We start from the raw sequence: 16,291 nt of genomic DNA, 5'->3' as shown, positions 1-16,291 counted from the left end.
GCGTGCGCCAGCGCTCGATGCATTGCCCGTTCATCGGCGCATTGGCTCCGCTGGCCGCTCGGGCCGTCGTCAGCGCCATTCGCGAGCTTTTTGATTTTCGGGCGGTGCAGCTTTTTGTATAGGATTTGTATCAGGAAAGCCTCAACAGAGGCGGATCCCGAGTCAAAACGGCCTCACTGTGGGGCGCGCGCCCTGTCGCTCAGGAACAGGCTGTAACAGGCGCCGGTGGGATGCGTAGGGGCTTGAACCTGGCGATAGAGCGTGTTGGGGCCAGGCGCGGGTAGGGCGAGCGAGGATTCCCGCCCGACCATTGGCGGAATCGAGGCGCGGAGCACGCCGATTGGTCCAGATTTCGTCCCAGCGCTCGCCGCCCAGAGCGGCTGCGTGGCTAAAAAAGTAAGAGGAAAGAAACGCCGAACGTCTGCGCAGTAGCGCGTGATTGGCCAACTGTTGGGGCTATGCCAAAATATTTACCTGATTTTGATAGCTCTGTAAATATCATGAACTATTCACGAAAGTAGACGCCGCTCAACTCCCCCGGCTAAAAGTTGCCTTTTGTGCCAGCTGTGGCGCAGAAGGCGACAACAATAACGCTGGGCGGCGAGTGAGGAAACGCGACGTCTGTATGTGGCGCTTAATTAATGGCGCTGTTGGGTTGGCGGGAAAGATTGATGTGTACTTGTGACGTCAGCATGGAGTTCTATTGCTCACCTTGCAACAATCGACGCGCCTTGGGTTGCCTGCACCACTGTGAGTCGAGATGGTACGAGCGTGACTACCCGTGCGTTGTTAGTACATATGTATGTAGCCTACAAGAGAACGAAGACGCGAACTGCAATTCGACGCGAGCAACCGAGTGCATTCTTCGAAGTAAAAGGTTAACTGTTCATGGCACGAAGATAGGCTTGGAGCTGGCACGATTCGTTGCCGGCAACAACGCCATGCCTAGAAATCCACTCGGAAGAACTGCTTCTGCTACTGCTGCGACTGCGTTTGCGATTTTGGCCACGACTTCGCTTGCTTCCTGCGGCCTCTCGTGCTAGCGCCTTCCTCACAGCTGCCTCCACTCTCGCGTCAATCATCTCCATCAGCTTGTCGACGGAGACATTCACCATTGCATCGTTGGTAGCCCGAGATCGTAAAGTGCGTGATCATTGGCCGGGGTACGATCTCCTCTCTACAAGTCGTCTCAAACGCAGCAGCAACCACCAGTTCGAGAACCCCGGGTGTCGTGATACCAAGGCTCCCCGTTCTCCATGGTGTCTGGGATCTTGAGTGTCTCCTTCAGAACATGCAACCGCTCGTCGTACTCCTGCAACTGTATCACGGGTCCGGGCGGGATGTCGGCGAACTCCACAGTGCATGGTGAAACTCGTCGATCCGGAATCCTTCAACATGGCGGTCGGCCGCAGCGACCAACTGCCAGCGAGTTGGAAGGCCACCAACACCCTGAACGAGCGCGGACTCTGTGATCCCGTATCTAATTCCTTCCCAGTTCTCATCCGCCTTATCCGAGATGTTGTACCACAACGCTAGCCGAAGCGTGATGCAAACAGCAGGTGGAGGGCAAGCGAGCGGATTGGCGGTGAATTGTGAGACCGGAGGAGAAAGCCACACTGAGGCAGTGTTCGCAGAGCTGCCGCTCAGGCCTACGCGTTAAGTGTATCGGTGTGATTTGGCGTCGATACCACAACAGCCTTCCGCAAGGGTGGCGGGCATTGAAGATCCGAGGGCTTCCTCGAAGTTGCGTCAGTGGCGATTTCGGAGAACGTGCACTCGTGGCTAAGCGTCCGTGCTGCTGGCGATCCGATCGTTGGAACCGTGAAGTTTACAAGGTTTGATGTTTTCTTCATTGCAAGCAGCAGTTCTTCTATGACACCAAAAGGGGTTCCTGCATCCTCAACAAACTAACTCATGGTCAACACGACCGATTGACAGCGGTTCAACGAGACGGATAGACTTCATTTTTTGTAGTTAGCGTACCTCGGCTATCCATTCGATTGGGGTGTACACCATGGCAATGAAAAGAAGATGAAGAGCGAGCAAACGAACGCCGCCGCATCGAGCGAAGCATCACCGGGCTCATGCCCACGGCCTTCGGGCCATTTCAAGAACCTCGAAAAGGTCCAAAGTGAAGGTTGGGTCCAGGAAGCGAGCACGTAAATATGGGCTGCGTCGAATGTTTGCCCCCGGAGGTAGGCCCAGCAGCTCGCGCGAGTCGAACGTCACCAACGTCTGAGGTCCAACCACCGGCACGGGATTGAGCACGGGCAATGGCAGAGCTTCGCCATGTTGTTCCGCTCCACCGTGTAGAGTTTGTACTCGGCAGTCGCCAAGCGGTCTGTGACTGCCACGCACAGGATGTACCGTACTCCTGGAAACTGAGACCACTCCGAAGCCTTCCAGTCGAGCATTCCGGCGTTGTCTCCCCAGCCGCGCGATTTCCCAACCTCGACGATGAGCGTGTACCAGGACAGATAGTCTTGAACACCAGGGGGAAACGGAGCTCCCAAGAACTTTGCTGGACCATAGCCTTTGTCCGGTTCATAGTCGTGCAGGTCGGGCATGTCCGGGGTGACTGCTGAGCCCCAGCTCACCATGTACGCGTCAAAGCCTCGCTGGGCCCTCAAAGCGCGATTGACTTCTTCAGTGAACCTCTCGTGCTCTTGGGTCAGCGGCTCCACGATGTAGATCGTGCCTTCGATCCATTCACAGCACTTCGATTTCAGCGCTTGGTTTTCGCTGTCCAGGTACGCTCTCCACTCGTTCTTCGTCGCCCTACGAGTCTCGCGCTCCAGGGCCAAGTTGATTCGGCGGAATTCACTGTTGATGCGCGCCACAGCCATGGCCCTGTCGACGTATAGATTGTTGCTGGCTGGGACGGGGAGCTGCGATGGAAAATGACCGGCGCAGCGTCTGACGCGCCTGGACGCCTCAGTATTAGCACCAGCATTTACACCACATGTGTTATCAGTCGAGTCGAAGACTACCAACCAACAACATTTGTCGCAGTCGATGGCGTGCATTATGAAATTGAAGAACGTGAGGAAAGTTTATCGCTCAGCTGATAGCTCGATGCACAAAGAAAAAAAGAAACCGGAGCTGGCACGATCCTGTGCAAGCGATTCCACCGCGTCGAGTCATTTACTCGGACGGACTGCTGCTGCTGCGGTGGCGACTGCGTTTGCGACTGCTGCTCACGTTCACTCCGCGTAGTGCCTTCTTCACGGCCGCCTCCACTCTCGCCTCGATTGTCCCCACCCGCTTATCGAGAGCGGCATCCACCATCGTTGGAAGGCAGGAGCACGACAGCACACACTTGCCATGCAACTTGGCTCATGGGCGGAAATCCCTGGTGTAAAGGTGGCATTGGTGGGCCCAGGTACACTCCAGTAGCTTGACCACACGGAGCAGTGGGGCGTGGCGCTTGTAGAGAGCTGCGAAGCTGGAACGCGTACTCCCATTGCGCCTTCTTGTGCTTCAAGTACACCGCCATGAAGCACTCCGCCTGCTGGTCCAGACTCCCAGCGTAGTAAAAGACGTTAGGGAGATCCACGCCATCGACTGTAGCGTTCAGTTGGCAAAAGCTCCGCAGAGCCTCTCGAATCTCTGCCTTCATGGGGCCGATCATGACTTCCGTAGGGAAGCCCGAGATGGTGAAGTGCAGGGTCCTCTTCCCAGGAGTTGATTCCACGCAGCAGAGGCTTGTCACTTTCAACCGCAAAGGTCGATCCACCTGCAGGATCAAACTCCACTTCGAGCACGCGAGCGTCGTCTTGCCAAGGCTCCCCGTTCTCCATAGTGTCGGGGATCTTGAAGGCCTCCTTCATGGTCTGCCAGGACTCGACGCGCTCCACCAACTGTATGGTGGGCCCCGGACGGATGTTGGATGTCTCGAAGACGCTGCGACTCCCATTGACTCTCAAGTTGAGAGCCTCCAGAGGGAAGTGAAACTCATCCATGAGGAAGTTCGCAACATGGCGGTCAGCTGCTTCGATCGACTGGCAGCGCTCTCGGAAGTCCCGAACACCCTGGACGAGCGGCGACGCGACGATCCCGTCTCTCGTGCCTTCCCACTTCTTCTTCGCCTTGCTCGAAATGTCTTTATAGGCTTCTCCTATCTGGTCCATGGCGAAGAGCGACGAGGACCGTGGAGCCGACGGTGAAGTGTGTGGCAGACGGCGAATTTCACAATGAAGAAGGCGCGGCCACTCATGTGGTTTCGCGTCGAAGTCAAATCCACGACGTCGGTACGAAATACACAACCTTTTCGAGAGGGTGACGGGCATCGATGATGACCCGAGGCACCCTCGCGGTTTTCGGAGAACATGCACTACCCGGTGCGCATCTCTCAGCACGAAGCAAGCAATGGGTTGGTGAGGAAAGTCAAAAGGGCAGCCTCTTTCTGGTGGTGCCGTGAGCTGTTGGCCTGAACAATGCTGCAGCGTTACGAATAACACCGCGATGGCGATGCGAGCAGCTCAGTTGAAGTTGTGTAGACGAACTCCGTCGGACTTAAGTGGGATGCCTCCTCCTGCAAAGTTCGAATCCGAGGCCCCAGAAAAAAGATCGACGTTTCTGTGACGACTATGGCGGAGGAGGCAGCAGCTGTGCCGGTGGTGGCGCCCAGCGAGGCCGCGGAGAAGAAGAGCAGAGCCCCGCCGCACTTCGAGGACGAGGCGGGTCTCTTCAAGACCGTGTGCCGCTCGTTCATGCGCAGCAAGAAGTGCACGCGCCCCGGCTGCAAGTTCGTGCACGACAAGCAGCTGTGCCTGTACTTCTGGAAGTCGGGCGACTGCAAGTTCGGCGCCGAGTGCCGCAAAAACCACTTCGTGACGGTGCCCGACCCGAACGCCAAGAAGGAGGAGGAGGAGACCGCTGTGGCTGTGTCCGGCGGCGAGGGGGAGAAGAAGGAGAAGAAGGACAAGCCCCAGGCCAAGAAGGGCAAGGACAAGAAGCCCAAGGACAAGGACGCCAAGCCCAAGGAGGACAAGCCCAAGGGTGACAAGACCGAGGACAAGGGCGACAAGCCAAAGGAGACCGGGAAGCAGGAGGGCGCCGACAAGAAGAGCAAGAAGAACAAGAAGAAGAACGAGCGGCGCCAGGCCACCAAGAAGAACACGGAGAGCTTCGAGCCCATGACCAAGCCCGTGGACCTGCGGATCACGTACGATCTGGGCTCCAAGGACGACAAGTTCTCGACGCCGCTGACGGCGCGCGACGTGGTGCTCGTGCCCAACCTCTTCAGCGACTTCAAGAAGGGCGAGCTCTACGCCAAGCTCATGCACGAGCTGGACAACTGCGGCATCCCGCGCGAGCAGCTGCTCAAGATGTGGCACGGCAACAACAAGATCGACGGCACGCACCTCATCGTGGACGACCACTCGAGCTGGAAGGCCAAGTGCCCCACGTTCGACCTCATGACGGACCGACTCAAGCAGTTCTTCAGCCTCGACATCAAGGCCACGCGCTTCAACTGGTACAAGGACACGTCCCAGTGGAAGCCGTTCCACTTCGACGCCGCCGCTGTCAAGCCCCACATCGCGGCCATCCAGAACTTCACGGTCGGCATCTCGTTCGGCGCCACGCGCGACGCCGCCTTCGAGCACGCGGAGACCAAGACGGTGGTGAGCGTGCCGCAGCCGGACGGATGCGTTTACGCCTTTGCCAAGGACACCAACGTGATTTGGCGCCACGGCATTCTGCAGGACGTCCCAGTGCGGGACGAGGGCCGCATCTCGGTCATCGCTTGGGGCTGGGTCGACAACATGGCGGACGTCACGGCCCCCGCTGCTGCTGAGTCGTAGAGATACCGACTGAATAGCAACCATTTTTCACCAACAGGCAGCAAGCACAGGTAGGTGTAGTGAGTGCATGTGCCGACAACGGCTCGAACCTAATAAAACACGCCGTTGTATTTCACTTGTAGATCGAAGGCGGGTTTGAGCTGACATCGTTGATGGATGCACCTTCGTCTCGAGGATACGCTGCAGGAACTGTGTACAGGAACGGTAGTCTTCTTCAGTGAGCTACAAACTAATTGCTACTTTGGGTCGGGGTCCGGTAGTCGATGCGCTGCTTCTCGTGACGGTGGCGCCATTCAGCTCCGCAATGATCTCGTTTCGCTGCTGCTGCAGCGCTGTCTTCTGCTCGATCTTCTGCTTCTGCTGCGTCGTGAGAGACGCAGCGTCTGCATCCTGCAGCTTCGCGATGTCTTTGAGTTGCTTATTGATCTTCGTCAGCTGCCGCTTCAGCTGCTGCTGGCGATCTCCCGTCGACGACTCGACAGCAGCCCCAGCACCAGAATCCCTCGGTGTTTTCATGTCTTTTTTAGGCGGCTGCCGACGCTCTCGCTCTTGCCGTGGAGCTCTGTCGCCGCCCGTACGCGGTCGCTCTCGCGCTGCCGGCGCCTCCCTCTTCTGCTCCAGCGAGAGTTTATCCAGCGACAGTTCATCAACCGCAGGGTCGCCACTCGATTTCTCCTCTGCGGCTCGCTTGGCCTCTTGTTCGCGTCGCTGTACAGCAATGCAATGCAGCAGTGTTAAATACAGCCAAGCTAGTCTCAGGGGTGCACTAATGGCATTATCTTGACGTACTCGCTGCGCGACGGTCTTGTACTTGGGCACCTCGTCCTGCGGCACGTAGCCCTGGCGGATGCGGATGGGCTTGCGCGTGGAGCCGTCCGCCCGACGCGACGCCGGCACCACCACCTCCCCGTCGGCGGTGCGCACAGCGCCCAGCGGCAGCCGCGAGTCCTTCGCGCTCATGCCCTGAGTATCAAAAAGCGGTTGGTTGAAATGATCAAAGTTTTGCCCCAAAACTGCAATGAGGGGCCCTCATCGAGTGGTGTCAGCTTAATTTCTGAGAATATTATAATTATTTCTTCCACTAAAAACGCTAGAGCATGGCAAAGTTGCGGTCGTCGATGACGACGCGGACCTGACTAATTGGCGGCGCCCATGCTGTGTGGCGGGGCAGAGGCGGCGTCGCGGCAGCAGCCTCGGTGACTGCGCCCCGTTCATCGCGGACGTCACATTTGCGCTTGGCACGAAAGGCGAAGACGGCGCCGACGAGGCCAGCACCACGCATGCGTACAGAATGGGGCTGCGAAGTGCCGAATAGGACGTTGGAGGGTTGGTGGAGCGGGATCCGTCATTGTCACCTTGGTCTTGGTCGTCTTGGTATCCCTGGTCATTGGTTTGGGATCGATCTGAAGTTGAAGTTGCCCTTTCGTCGGAAGTCGGGGCTTTCGAGTCTGCGGAGGAGGCGGTCGCACTGACGGTCGATGTGGACGGCGTGGAGGCGTCTTCAATTTGCTGGGGAGAGGATGCAAGCTCCAAAGCGGTGCTCTCGACTGCTGCTCGCTCTTCCGTCGTCGAGACGGCGCCAGTGGAGAAGCTGGTAATGCCCTCGTCCTGGGAGGGTGTTGATGAGGTGGTAGACTGGCTAGTGGCCGTGTAGGGGCTAATCGGCGTAGGAGAGACTGACGCTGTTGATGAGCTGGAGAAGGTGTACACGGGTACAGGGGCTGCTGCTTGAGCTGTGGTTGGTTCAGGACTCGAGAGAACGACAGTTTCTGCGGCCGAGGATATCGAGCTTCGAATCTCGCCTGCAATATTAGTTTCTTGATTCAGAGGGGTGTCGACGGCGATGCTATCCGGGGCAGTTGTGGTCGTGAATGGGGGGACGCCGACGGAGGCTGGCGTGGACACTGACGAAATGGTGTTGTCCGAATTGAACGGAGAAGATATCTGGGGGAGAGTAACTCCGATTGCTTCACTGGAGATTGTATCTTGCGCGGAGGCAAAGGTTGGTCGAATAGGAGTGTCTTCGATGCCTGTTGACGATAATGGGGTAGGGGCTGCTTCGGTGAGGTTGGCCAAGCTAGCATCTCGTGATGAGAAATCGAGTATTGGGTCTCCAACAGTGACGACGGTGTTCCCTGAGCTGTCAGTGCCCGAAGAGCTTGCCGATTCCCGAAGATATCGCCCAGCTAACGTAGACCCTTGTGCAGCGACTACCGATACCATGAGCAGCACGATAGCTACGGACACCGTGTGTTTGTCCATGGCGGTGGCTGATGTGAAGTGAGCAATGAAACGGCGGACTAAGTCCGTGTATGCGTTGAGGAGTCCAAGCAGAGGAGACCAAGCAGGGCCCCTCTCACCCGGTCTTTGGTCCACAAAACGGTGGAAGAACATTGCTCCATTTTACAGACGAGGTCCAAGCGGTTCAGTTGGAGCTCTTCAACATCCAGGCAAAGAAGGCACTATTGTACAAATGGGTGCTTGGAGCCACGCATTTCTTTTACGTTCAGACGTCGTCTGCTACGGCCGAACTACCGCAAGCTTCACAGTGTTTGGTGTCGCCAGCTCACAGCGTGAATGTGGTCCGTAGACTACATGTCGATGCGTTGGTAGGGAGTATTATATTATTTTACAAAACGACAATATGGTGATCGTTGAACTGAACCCGGGCTAAGTTTGTGGGGGATGAGGGGGTGGAGACTGGTGTAGCCGCCCGAGTGGACGTCCGGTAATTCCTCTCCTCATCTCGGTGGCTTCGCATTCGCTCGGCTCTGTATCCGACGACGACTCCGATAATGCCCACGATTGCCAGCACTATGGAGGCATAGAAAAATGGGCTTTTCGTCATCGTTGATGTGGCCGAAAGACTCCCATTGCCTGAGCTTTGATCGGAGCTCCCAGACGTCTGAGGCGGAGGCTTCACTGTCACCGGAGCAGAAGTGGACACTGGAGCAGTTGATGACATGCTGGCAGCATCTCCGTCCTGCGAATTTCCAACAGAAGCAGCGAGAGTAGTTACTGGGAAATCTGTGGCGGAGATTCCTGAATTGGCTGGTTCTGGTGTGGGGGTTGCAGTGCCAGGAAGCGTCGGCGTTGCTGTTGGTGTAATGACAGGAGAAATTGTCAATGTCGGAACGAAAGTTTGCGAGGAGGATGAAGCACCGTTATTTGACGCCGACGGCGCCGTTGATGGCAACACGCTTGGTGCGTAGGGCATCGGTGGAGCAGTTTTCTGTCCTTCTTCATTCCACGGCTGCGTACTGGCCGACCCGGAGCTGGACCAAACACTATCGCCTCCATCACTGATGCTAGCGTCGTCGCTGGCACCGTTGATGGCATTATTGCTGCTGCTTTTGGCACTGGTATCAACGCTGCCACCGCCGCTATCGCTACTTGACGCAGCTTCTGGTTCCTTAATCTCCTCATCAGAGCTTCCAGACGTGTCATTGTTGGTCGATACAGGATAAGCAATTCCGTCGAGCGATGCGTCTCCGCTCGAACCAACGGTATCGCCAATACTCTCATTTGCGGCGCTTTGAGCCGAGCTAAATCCTTCCGCTACCACCAGCGAAGCGTTTGTCCTGTCACCATTTTCAGGGCAAGATGCCTCAATATCTCTGGAATCGATATCACCACCACCAGCGCCGGCAGAATTCGAGTCACATGCCACACAGCTCCAATTCACTGGGATCCAAGTGCTGTTCGCCCCCGAGATCCCCAGAAACACGTCCCGCGATAGCACCAAGTCTCCGTCCCCGCAGGTAGAAGCACACTGGTCAGCCACCCGAACAATCTGTCGAGTCCCTGGCGTGCAACCGCTAACCTCCCCGTCATCGCACCACACTTCCGCGCACTCCCCACACATTTGTGCACAATTCATCACCGCGTAACCTGCTGCTTCATCTGTCGACAGCGGAGCTGCCCGTCCTCGCACTTCTTCGTACGCCCCCACTGCGCGCCCCATCCGAGCCGCTGTACTGACCCCCACAGCCGCCAACAGCAGCGACGCCTTCCCCATGCGCGCGCGTGGAATTCTCCAATCTGGTGGTCTCCGACTGAAGCCGTGCGTCGCTGTTACTGCGAGGTGGATACTTCGTCACGTGCAGCGCCGTCAACTGGCAGTCGCTTTCCGCGCCAGTTCCGTCAGCTCCGCGTCCTTCAACGCCATGGGCATCGGACTATCTAGTCGACCGATGGACGTGCGCCACAAGCCGCAGCTTCGAGTTGCAGTCCGGGACTGTACCCATGTCTGATAAAGAGACAGAGCCCGAAAGTGGGACAAGATGTTTTTTGCGTGGCGGTAGTCGTCTTGGGTGGTGTGAGTGTGGCGTTACGTCACCGACTGTCGCGGCTTACGGTCGCAGCGGAGCAGAAGCGTGTCAGAGACGATGAGCGAGGACGAGTTCGTGGTGCTGCTGGAGCACGCCGGCATCCTGGAGACGTCGGACGAGAACGACATGGAGTTCATGGAGGAGACGGTGCTGCGCGAGTGGCTGGAGCGCGACGGCGTGCAGCTCTTCACCACGCAGATGACGACGGCCAAGAGCGACGGCGACCTGGTCGTGGACGGCAGCGCGTCCACTGCGCCGACGGCCACCGCCACGGCCACGACGCTGGTGGGCGAGGCGCGCACGAGGATGGCGGGCCACATCCTGGCCAGACTGCTGGAGCGCGGCTGGATCGCCCCCATCGAGTTCGACTACGACGAGGACGAGACCGAGGTGCTGGCTTGATGGCTGGCTTGATGGGTATGGTTTATTATGCTGACCCAAGAGCTGGGCGTGGCTGCTGCAGGAGTGGAAGACCAAGCTGTACACGCCGCGCCTTCGCACGAGCGAGGCGTACCGGATTTACATTGAGAAGGACCCAGCGGTACGACACTCTCTTTGTAGCGAGTGCATGTTGTAGTTATAGAGCTTAGTAGCTGGAGGAAAACCTGCGGAACGATGTACCCACTGTTGGGATGTGGTCGTTGGTTGGCTGGTGCTGTCCTTGCTATAGGCGACGCAGTTGACCGCGCGGGAATACAATCTCCGTGCCCTCAAGCTCCGAAAGGCTGGCTTGTCGGTAGGGCCGCACCCCTTCTCGGCAAGCCGCGAGCTTGTTGCTTGCTGGTGGATGCTGACGTGGTCGTTGTATCTGGTGTTTTGTCGGCGTGGTAGACGGAACCCGTTGGAGCTGAGATGCCGGCAGCAATCCCCGTATCGGTACGTACGGCTCTGGCCTATATTCCGACGTCGAAGGGGGCGTTTAACATTACGATTTGACCCGTTCCAGGTGGCGGACAACGACTTGAAGTCGAGGTTACGTGAAAAGATGTGGCAGGACTGCTTCCCGACGTGCTCAGAGAGCGCTAAGCAGACATTTTTATCCTTCACGCGGCCAGAGATCATCCTCTACGCTACACTAGGGCTGAACCTCATTAGCAACGGAATCAGCAGCGTACCAGCGTTCTCGCGCGAGCTGAAGAGCATGGGTGTCACCAGCGCCGACGACCGATCTGTCATTGTCGGGTTCCTGGCCAAGGCCTTCCCCACTGAGTAGATCAAATTGGCAACAGTATGTAGCAATGTGATGTTTATTTTTCTGTCAAAAACAATGTGTTCCATGAAGGTGAAATGTTGATACATGAAGAGGGAGACGGACAAGAAACTGCTTGGCACGCGTGCGCCGACTCAAAGCGTTTTGCTCCGAGCACCTATGAGTAGTAGATGCCAAGCGCGAAGCCGCTGGAGAAACCTGCGGACGACGGCAGGTTCGTCTTCATGATCTTGAGCAGTTTCCGGTACCAGAGCTTGACGTCCTCGCTGTCGATCTTGCCGTCGCCGTTGGGGTCCACCTTGGCGATCATGTCCTTCTGCACCTTGCCCCACTTGATGTCGATGTAGCCGTTGTAGGCGGCCGTCTGCGCCATGATGAAGACGATGCCCACCGCCAGCGCCGCGGCCTTGCCCACCTGCTTCAGAGCGTAGCCCGAGCAGAAGCCGAGACCGCCCGCCAGCGTCAGCTCGCCGCAGTTGCCCAGCACCACGTCGATGATCTGCTCCACGGGGTCGCTCTTCTTCTTGTTGGGGTCCCCGCTACCCGACGGTCCGTCCTGCAATTCAATAACCGTATGTAGGGTAGATAACAGTGAGCACTACAGTGGAGCATGGTACTGCAGCACGGTCGAGGATGAGGCAGCACGCACCGCAGCCGCCAGCAGCATCGCGTCCTGACACAGCGCCGACTCCTTGAGCAGCAGCGACACGGAGGCGCTCAGCACGGCGCCCGCCACGACGACCTGCGGCGAGCGAGTGATGGAGCGCGCCGGCAGCCGCAGCGCCACCGCCTGGCTGCGCGTCTGCAGCTTCTTGCCCGTCGACATGGCGCGCGAGCTCAGCTTGAGCTTAAACGCTTGCGGGCGGACGAGGACTGCAGCCAACAACAACCGGCAAACGAAGGTCAGGCGGGGCAGACGAAGACCCAGAGAACGCAGGGAGACAGACGCACGTACAGAGCTGCGGGCGCATGTGGATCGACATGGCGGCCGAGGGAGGAAGGGGAGCGAGCTGAAGTGAAGTGGGCTGGACGCAGACACTTGGCAAGTGACGAGCGAAACGTGCGGCGCGCACCGCCTGACGAGGTTCTTTTCGCGTGACTATGTATCTTTGCCCATCCGAATGGTGTGGCGCACACAACGCAACTTCAACTTTGAAAAGCATGGGAAGGTGCTGCTGCTGCATGTATGAATAGCTAACTGCGCTCTGTTGCGTGCATGCGCTGCAGTTGCAAAACTTGCTCCAGTCGAGCCCACCATGTCCAACCGACCGCGCGTTGTCCTCTACGACGACGCGAATGGGAGCCGCGTCACCTCCGTCTACGGCGACCCGGTCTCGCCCACGGAGAGCGAGGGCGAGGTCTATAACCCCGTCACGGGGAAGTTCGGCACCATGTCTCGCCTGTCCAACTCCAAGTCGGGCTTCCATAACCCGATGAACTGCCAGTACCCATTCCACACCACGCCCGTGGACCCGCCAGAGGTGGTCTACCCGGACCGAGCTCGCAGATGCGCCTTCTTGCGGGAGTCGACGACGCAGATCATGCTTGGAGCCATGGCTGGACTGCTGCTTGGCATGCTGCTAACGAAGATCGACGTCTCCGACGACGTCAGCGTCCTCGTGAGCCTGCCTGGAAAAGTGTTCCTCCAGGTGCTCAAGTGTTTCGTCGTCCCCATGGTCTTCACCAGCCTGTCCACAACGGTGGCGGACATCGTCCTGCTCGGCAAAGTGTCCATCATTGGCACGCGCACGGCGCTTATATTCACGTCGCTGTCGTTGCTGGCCTCGATGCTGTCGCTCGCGATCGCTATGCTCTTGCGAGGTCTGCACCCACTCACCAAGGGCGTCACCTCTGTGACGTCCCCGGTGTATTTCAGCATCATGTGCGAGAACGGCAGCTTCTTGACATACAATGCGACGGGCGCGGCGACGTGCTCGGGAGACACGATGAACAGCACGACTCGCTTCGAGTTTTACGACCCGACGCGAGTGCTCCTGACTGGTGGCACTGCTAACGCCGCGTCCACTGTGACCATGCAGATCACGGACATCTTGAACCAGCTCATTCCGAACAACATCTTCTCCAGCTTCCAGCAGGGCATGCTGCTGAGTGTAGTCACGTTTGCCATCACTTTCGGCGCCGCAGCAGTCAAGACTAGCTCCCGTGAGAACAGCCCGCTACTCGACGTCCTCAAGCAGATGAACAAGATCTTCTTCCATGTGATCGGCAAGGCGATTGACTGGAGCCCCATTGCTGTGATGTCGCTTGTGGCCGGCTCGCTCTCAGGCCAGGAAATGCTTGGCCAGGCCGCGACGCATGTCGGCGTCCTCGTGCTGTGCGCCGTCCTCTCGATGATAGTCTTTGAGCTGGTCTTCTTCCCCATTTTGCTCTGGTTGACCATCAGAAAGAATCCGTTTCCGTTCATGCGCGCGATGCTCCCAGCAGCGATGTTTGCATTGGGTTCGTCTTCATCGCTAGTGACGCTGCCAATGACGCTGCGCTGCGTGGAGTCCACGCGCGAGGTGCCTCGCAGTATCCTGCAGTTTGTGGTCACGATCGGCTGCATCCTGCACAAGAACGGCTCGGCCCTCTACTATCCGAGCGCCTTGGTCTATCTGGTGTCCACGTCTGAGAAAGCAGTGCCGCTGGGTTGGCTGCAACTGACGCTCATCTTGCTTCTGACGGTTTTGGGCTCGATGGGGACAGCTCCGATCCCGAACTCCAGCATTGTCATGATCTACTCCATCTGGACCACGATATACTCTGGCGAAGAGGTCCCCGCCAGCTACAGCTACCTGGTGGCCATTAGTTGGTTCATCGGTCGACTCGTGACTGTGTGCAACATCGTCGGCGACGGGTACGTGGCTCGCATCATTGCCGAGCAAGTCGAAGACGAGGACGTCGACAACATTGAGGCGTAGAACGAGTTTGCGTAGCACTTGAATGAATCGACTGCTAATAGCTGGACACTTGAATCTTTGCACCGGTAAAACGCCCTCGTCAATTCAATGCCACCGTCGCACCACTGCTCCGCCTCGGATCTTCACTCAGCGCAGCATCTCGCTACCCGCACTTCGGCACGTTGGCTCCAGCCTTCCCACGCAGAGCAGCAGTGCGGCCGACAGCTCGACTTGAGCTCTGCACATCGAGCTTGCGCTGCAACCTCTCGACGGCACAGTGCCGCGCACACTTCAACAGGTCATGCGGACGCGGCGCTGCATGATTGGCCTCGTCCCGCGCGTCCATTTCTCTGCGTTTTTGGCGCGGTCAAACGAATGGACAGGCGGCAGCAAAGGGATCTCAGTGAATCCAAGTGGCCAGCGGATGAATCTGCCCTTCGCGAGCACCAACCCCCCTCCAGAAACCCAGCCAAGCCAAGCCAACTTACCCCAACGCACAGCAAGACACACAACGACCTCAGGACAATGGGCAAATTGGTCGCCATTGCAGTAGAGAAGCCGCGAGCAATTCCGCGTGGATCGGGCCACTGCAACTCGAGTAAGCCATCTTGTCTGACGTCACATCGCTTTGAGTACCAGCTGGGGCAGTGATGGCTCTGTGTTATATCTCAGCTTCTAGAACGTCTTTTCAAGTGAAAACGACTGTTATGAATTCCTTGAGCAAAGCGCAGCGTTTTGACAAAGTTTCAACACGTATTTCGGCGTATTAAGAAATATGATAATTTTGAAAAGGCGGCATGTGCCACCACTGGCTGGGGGCATACAAAACCCCAGAGGATTCAGTTGACATCGCTGATTGGCTGGAATCGGCTGTGTGCGTTACACATATAACGGTCGGCTGCGGTCAGATGGGAGGGGAGGGTACATGAGCTCAGTGCGAAAGTCCACGCGTCTGGCGCAATTCCGTAGACGACACCTGCCTGCCGACCACACCGCTTTGGAGTCCCAGCCATGCCGTGCTTCCTGACCGAGTGCGACCCCATGGCCGAGGTCAAGCGCTTCGGCTCCGCCATGGCCGGCCTGTACGCCTACCACTTCGTGGTGGACACGGTCTTCATCCGCCCCGCCGTGCGCTACATGCTGCGCAAGGGCTGGCTGACCAAGGACAAGGAGGACAAGATGCGCGAGTCGCTCTACAAGAACGCGGCAGTGGGCGCGTTCCACGCGCTGGGCCTCTACATCGGCTGGCACGAGCCGTGGTTCATGGACAAGGAGGAGTACTTCAAGGGGTTCCCGTACGTGGCCAACGAGCTGCAGCGCTGGTACTACATGATCTACCTGAGCTTCTGGTTCCAGAGCATCGACTTCATGCTCAACATCACCAACAAACACTACACGGTGAAGCGCAAGGACAACGCCGAGATGCTCGTGCACCACTTCGCCACCATCTCGCTCATGCTCTTCTCGTACTACGCCGACCTCACCAAGGTCGGCCTCTGCGTGCTCATGATCCACGACGTCAACGACCTGCTGCTCGAAACAGGTGCGTCCGAACCGTCTGTTTCTTGTCCTAGTACTCGCTGCTGACTGACCAATGTGTGCTTCTTGCTTTGCTGCTGTCATTTCAGCCAAGGTGTTCGTGTACCTGCAGTGGGAGACCGTGGCCAACATCTTCTTCGGCCTGTTCGCGCTCGTGTGGTTCATCGTGCGCTGGTTCTTCTACTCGTACAACATCCTGCACAGCGCCTACGCGTTTGCGTACAGGGACATCATCGTGCCGATCACCGAGGCCGGCAGCTACCACGGCATTAGCGCTGACGTGTGGTACTGGGTCTGGGTCGTCTGGTTCGGCTTCCTGTGCCTGCTGCTCGTGCTCCACATCTACTGGGGCTTCCTGATCGTCAAGATGGTCATCAAGGCGCTCGGCGACGGCAACGTCGAGAAGGACATCCGCAGCGACTCGGAGGGCGAAGAGGATGGCGCCGCGGAGGAGGACGAGGAGCCCAAGAAGCCGCTGGAGGCGTCCACCACCGACGCCACCAC

The 16,291-nt window shown here is 57.8% G+C and overlaps 6 protein-coding genes across 6 annotated transcripts; 3 read left to right on the top strand and 3 right to left on the bottom strand.

Annotated features, from left to right (window-relative positions):
- Window positions 1–2,082: 2,082 nt before the first annotated feature.
- On the bottom strand, window positions 2,083–2,846 carry PHYSODRAFT_328434 (hypothetical protein; the record flags this gene model as incomplete). Its single annotated transcript, XM_009524729.1, has 2 exons — window positions 2,083–2,235; window positions 2,307–2,846. 2 exons carry the CDS (start codon window positions 2,844–2,846, stop codon window positions 2,083–2,085), a joined length of 693 nt encoding a protein of 230 aa, XP_009523024.1.
- Window positions 2,847–4,589: 1,743 nt separating this feature from the next.
- PHYSODRAFT_245864 (hypothetical protein) lies at window positions 4,590–5,807 on the top strand (the record flags this gene model as incomplete). Its single annotated transcript, XM_009524728.1, has 2 exons — window positions 4,590–4,886; window positions 4,908–5,807. 2 exons carry the CDS (start codon window positions 4,590–4,592, stop codon window positions 5,805–5,807), a joined length of 1,197 nt encoding a protein of 398 aa, XP_009523023.1.
- Window positions 5,808–6,029: 222 nt separating this feature from the next.
- On the bottom strand, window positions 6,030–6,767 carry PHYSODRAFT_495402 (hypothetical protein; the record flags this gene model as incomplete). Its single annotated transcript, XM_009524727.1, has 2 exons — window positions 6,030–6,515; window positions 6,597–6,767. The coding sequence occupies 2 exons, from the start codon at window positions 6,765–6,767 to the stop codon at window positions 6,030–6,032; spliced, it is 657 nt and encodes a 218-aa protein (XP_009523022.1).
- A 3,428-nt stretch (window positions 6,768–10,195) lies between these two features.
- Window positions 10,196–10,726, top strand: PHYSODRAFT_543712 (hypothetical protein; the record flags this gene model as incomplete). The annotated part of the gene is made up of 2 exons (XM_009524726.1): window positions 10,196–10,528; window positions 10,602–10,726. The coding sequence occupies 2 exons, from the start codon at window positions 10,196–10,198 to the stop codon at window positions 10,713–10,715; spliced, it is 447 nt and encodes a 148-aa protein (XP_009523021.1). The 3' UTR covers window positions 10,716–10,726.
- A 779-nt stretch (window positions 10,727–11,505) lies between these two features.
- On the bottom strand, window positions 11,506–12,379 carry PHYSODRAFT_558741 (hypothetical protein; the record flags this gene model as incomplete). The annotated part of the gene is made up of 3 exons (XM_009524725.1): window positions 12,304–12,379; window positions 11,998–12,221; window positions 11,506–11,904 (listed from the first exon to the last, which is right to left on the bottom strand). Exons 1-3 carry the CDS (start codon window positions 12,329–12,331, stop codon window positions 11,506–11,508), a joined length of 651 nt encoding a protein of 216 aa, XP_009523020.1. The 5' UTR covers window positions 12,332–12,379.
- A 225-nt stretch (window positions 12,380–12,604) lies between these two features.
- PHYSODRAFT_495070 (hypothetical protein) lies at window positions 12,605–15,835 on the top strand (the record flags this gene model as incomplete). The annotated part of the gene is made up of 3 exons (XM_009524724.1): window positions 12,605–14,265; window positions 15,041–15,047; window positions 15,218–15,835. The coding sequence occupies 3 exons, from the start codon at window positions 12,605–12,607 to the stop codon at window positions 15,833–15,835; spliced, it is 2,286 nt and encodes a 761-aa protein (XP_009523019.1).
- Between the last annotated feature and the right edge of the window lie 456 nt (window positions 15,836–16,291).

This window comes from Phytophthora sojae (assembly GCF_000149755.1).
Source record: "Phytophthora sojae unplaced genomic scaffold PHYSOscaffold_3, whole genome shotgun sequence".
NCBI lineage: Eukaryota > Oomycota > Peronosporomycetes > Peronosporales > Peronosporaceae > Phytophthora > Phytophthora sojae.
This window is presented reverse-complemented; position numbering and strand designations above follow the sequence as displayed.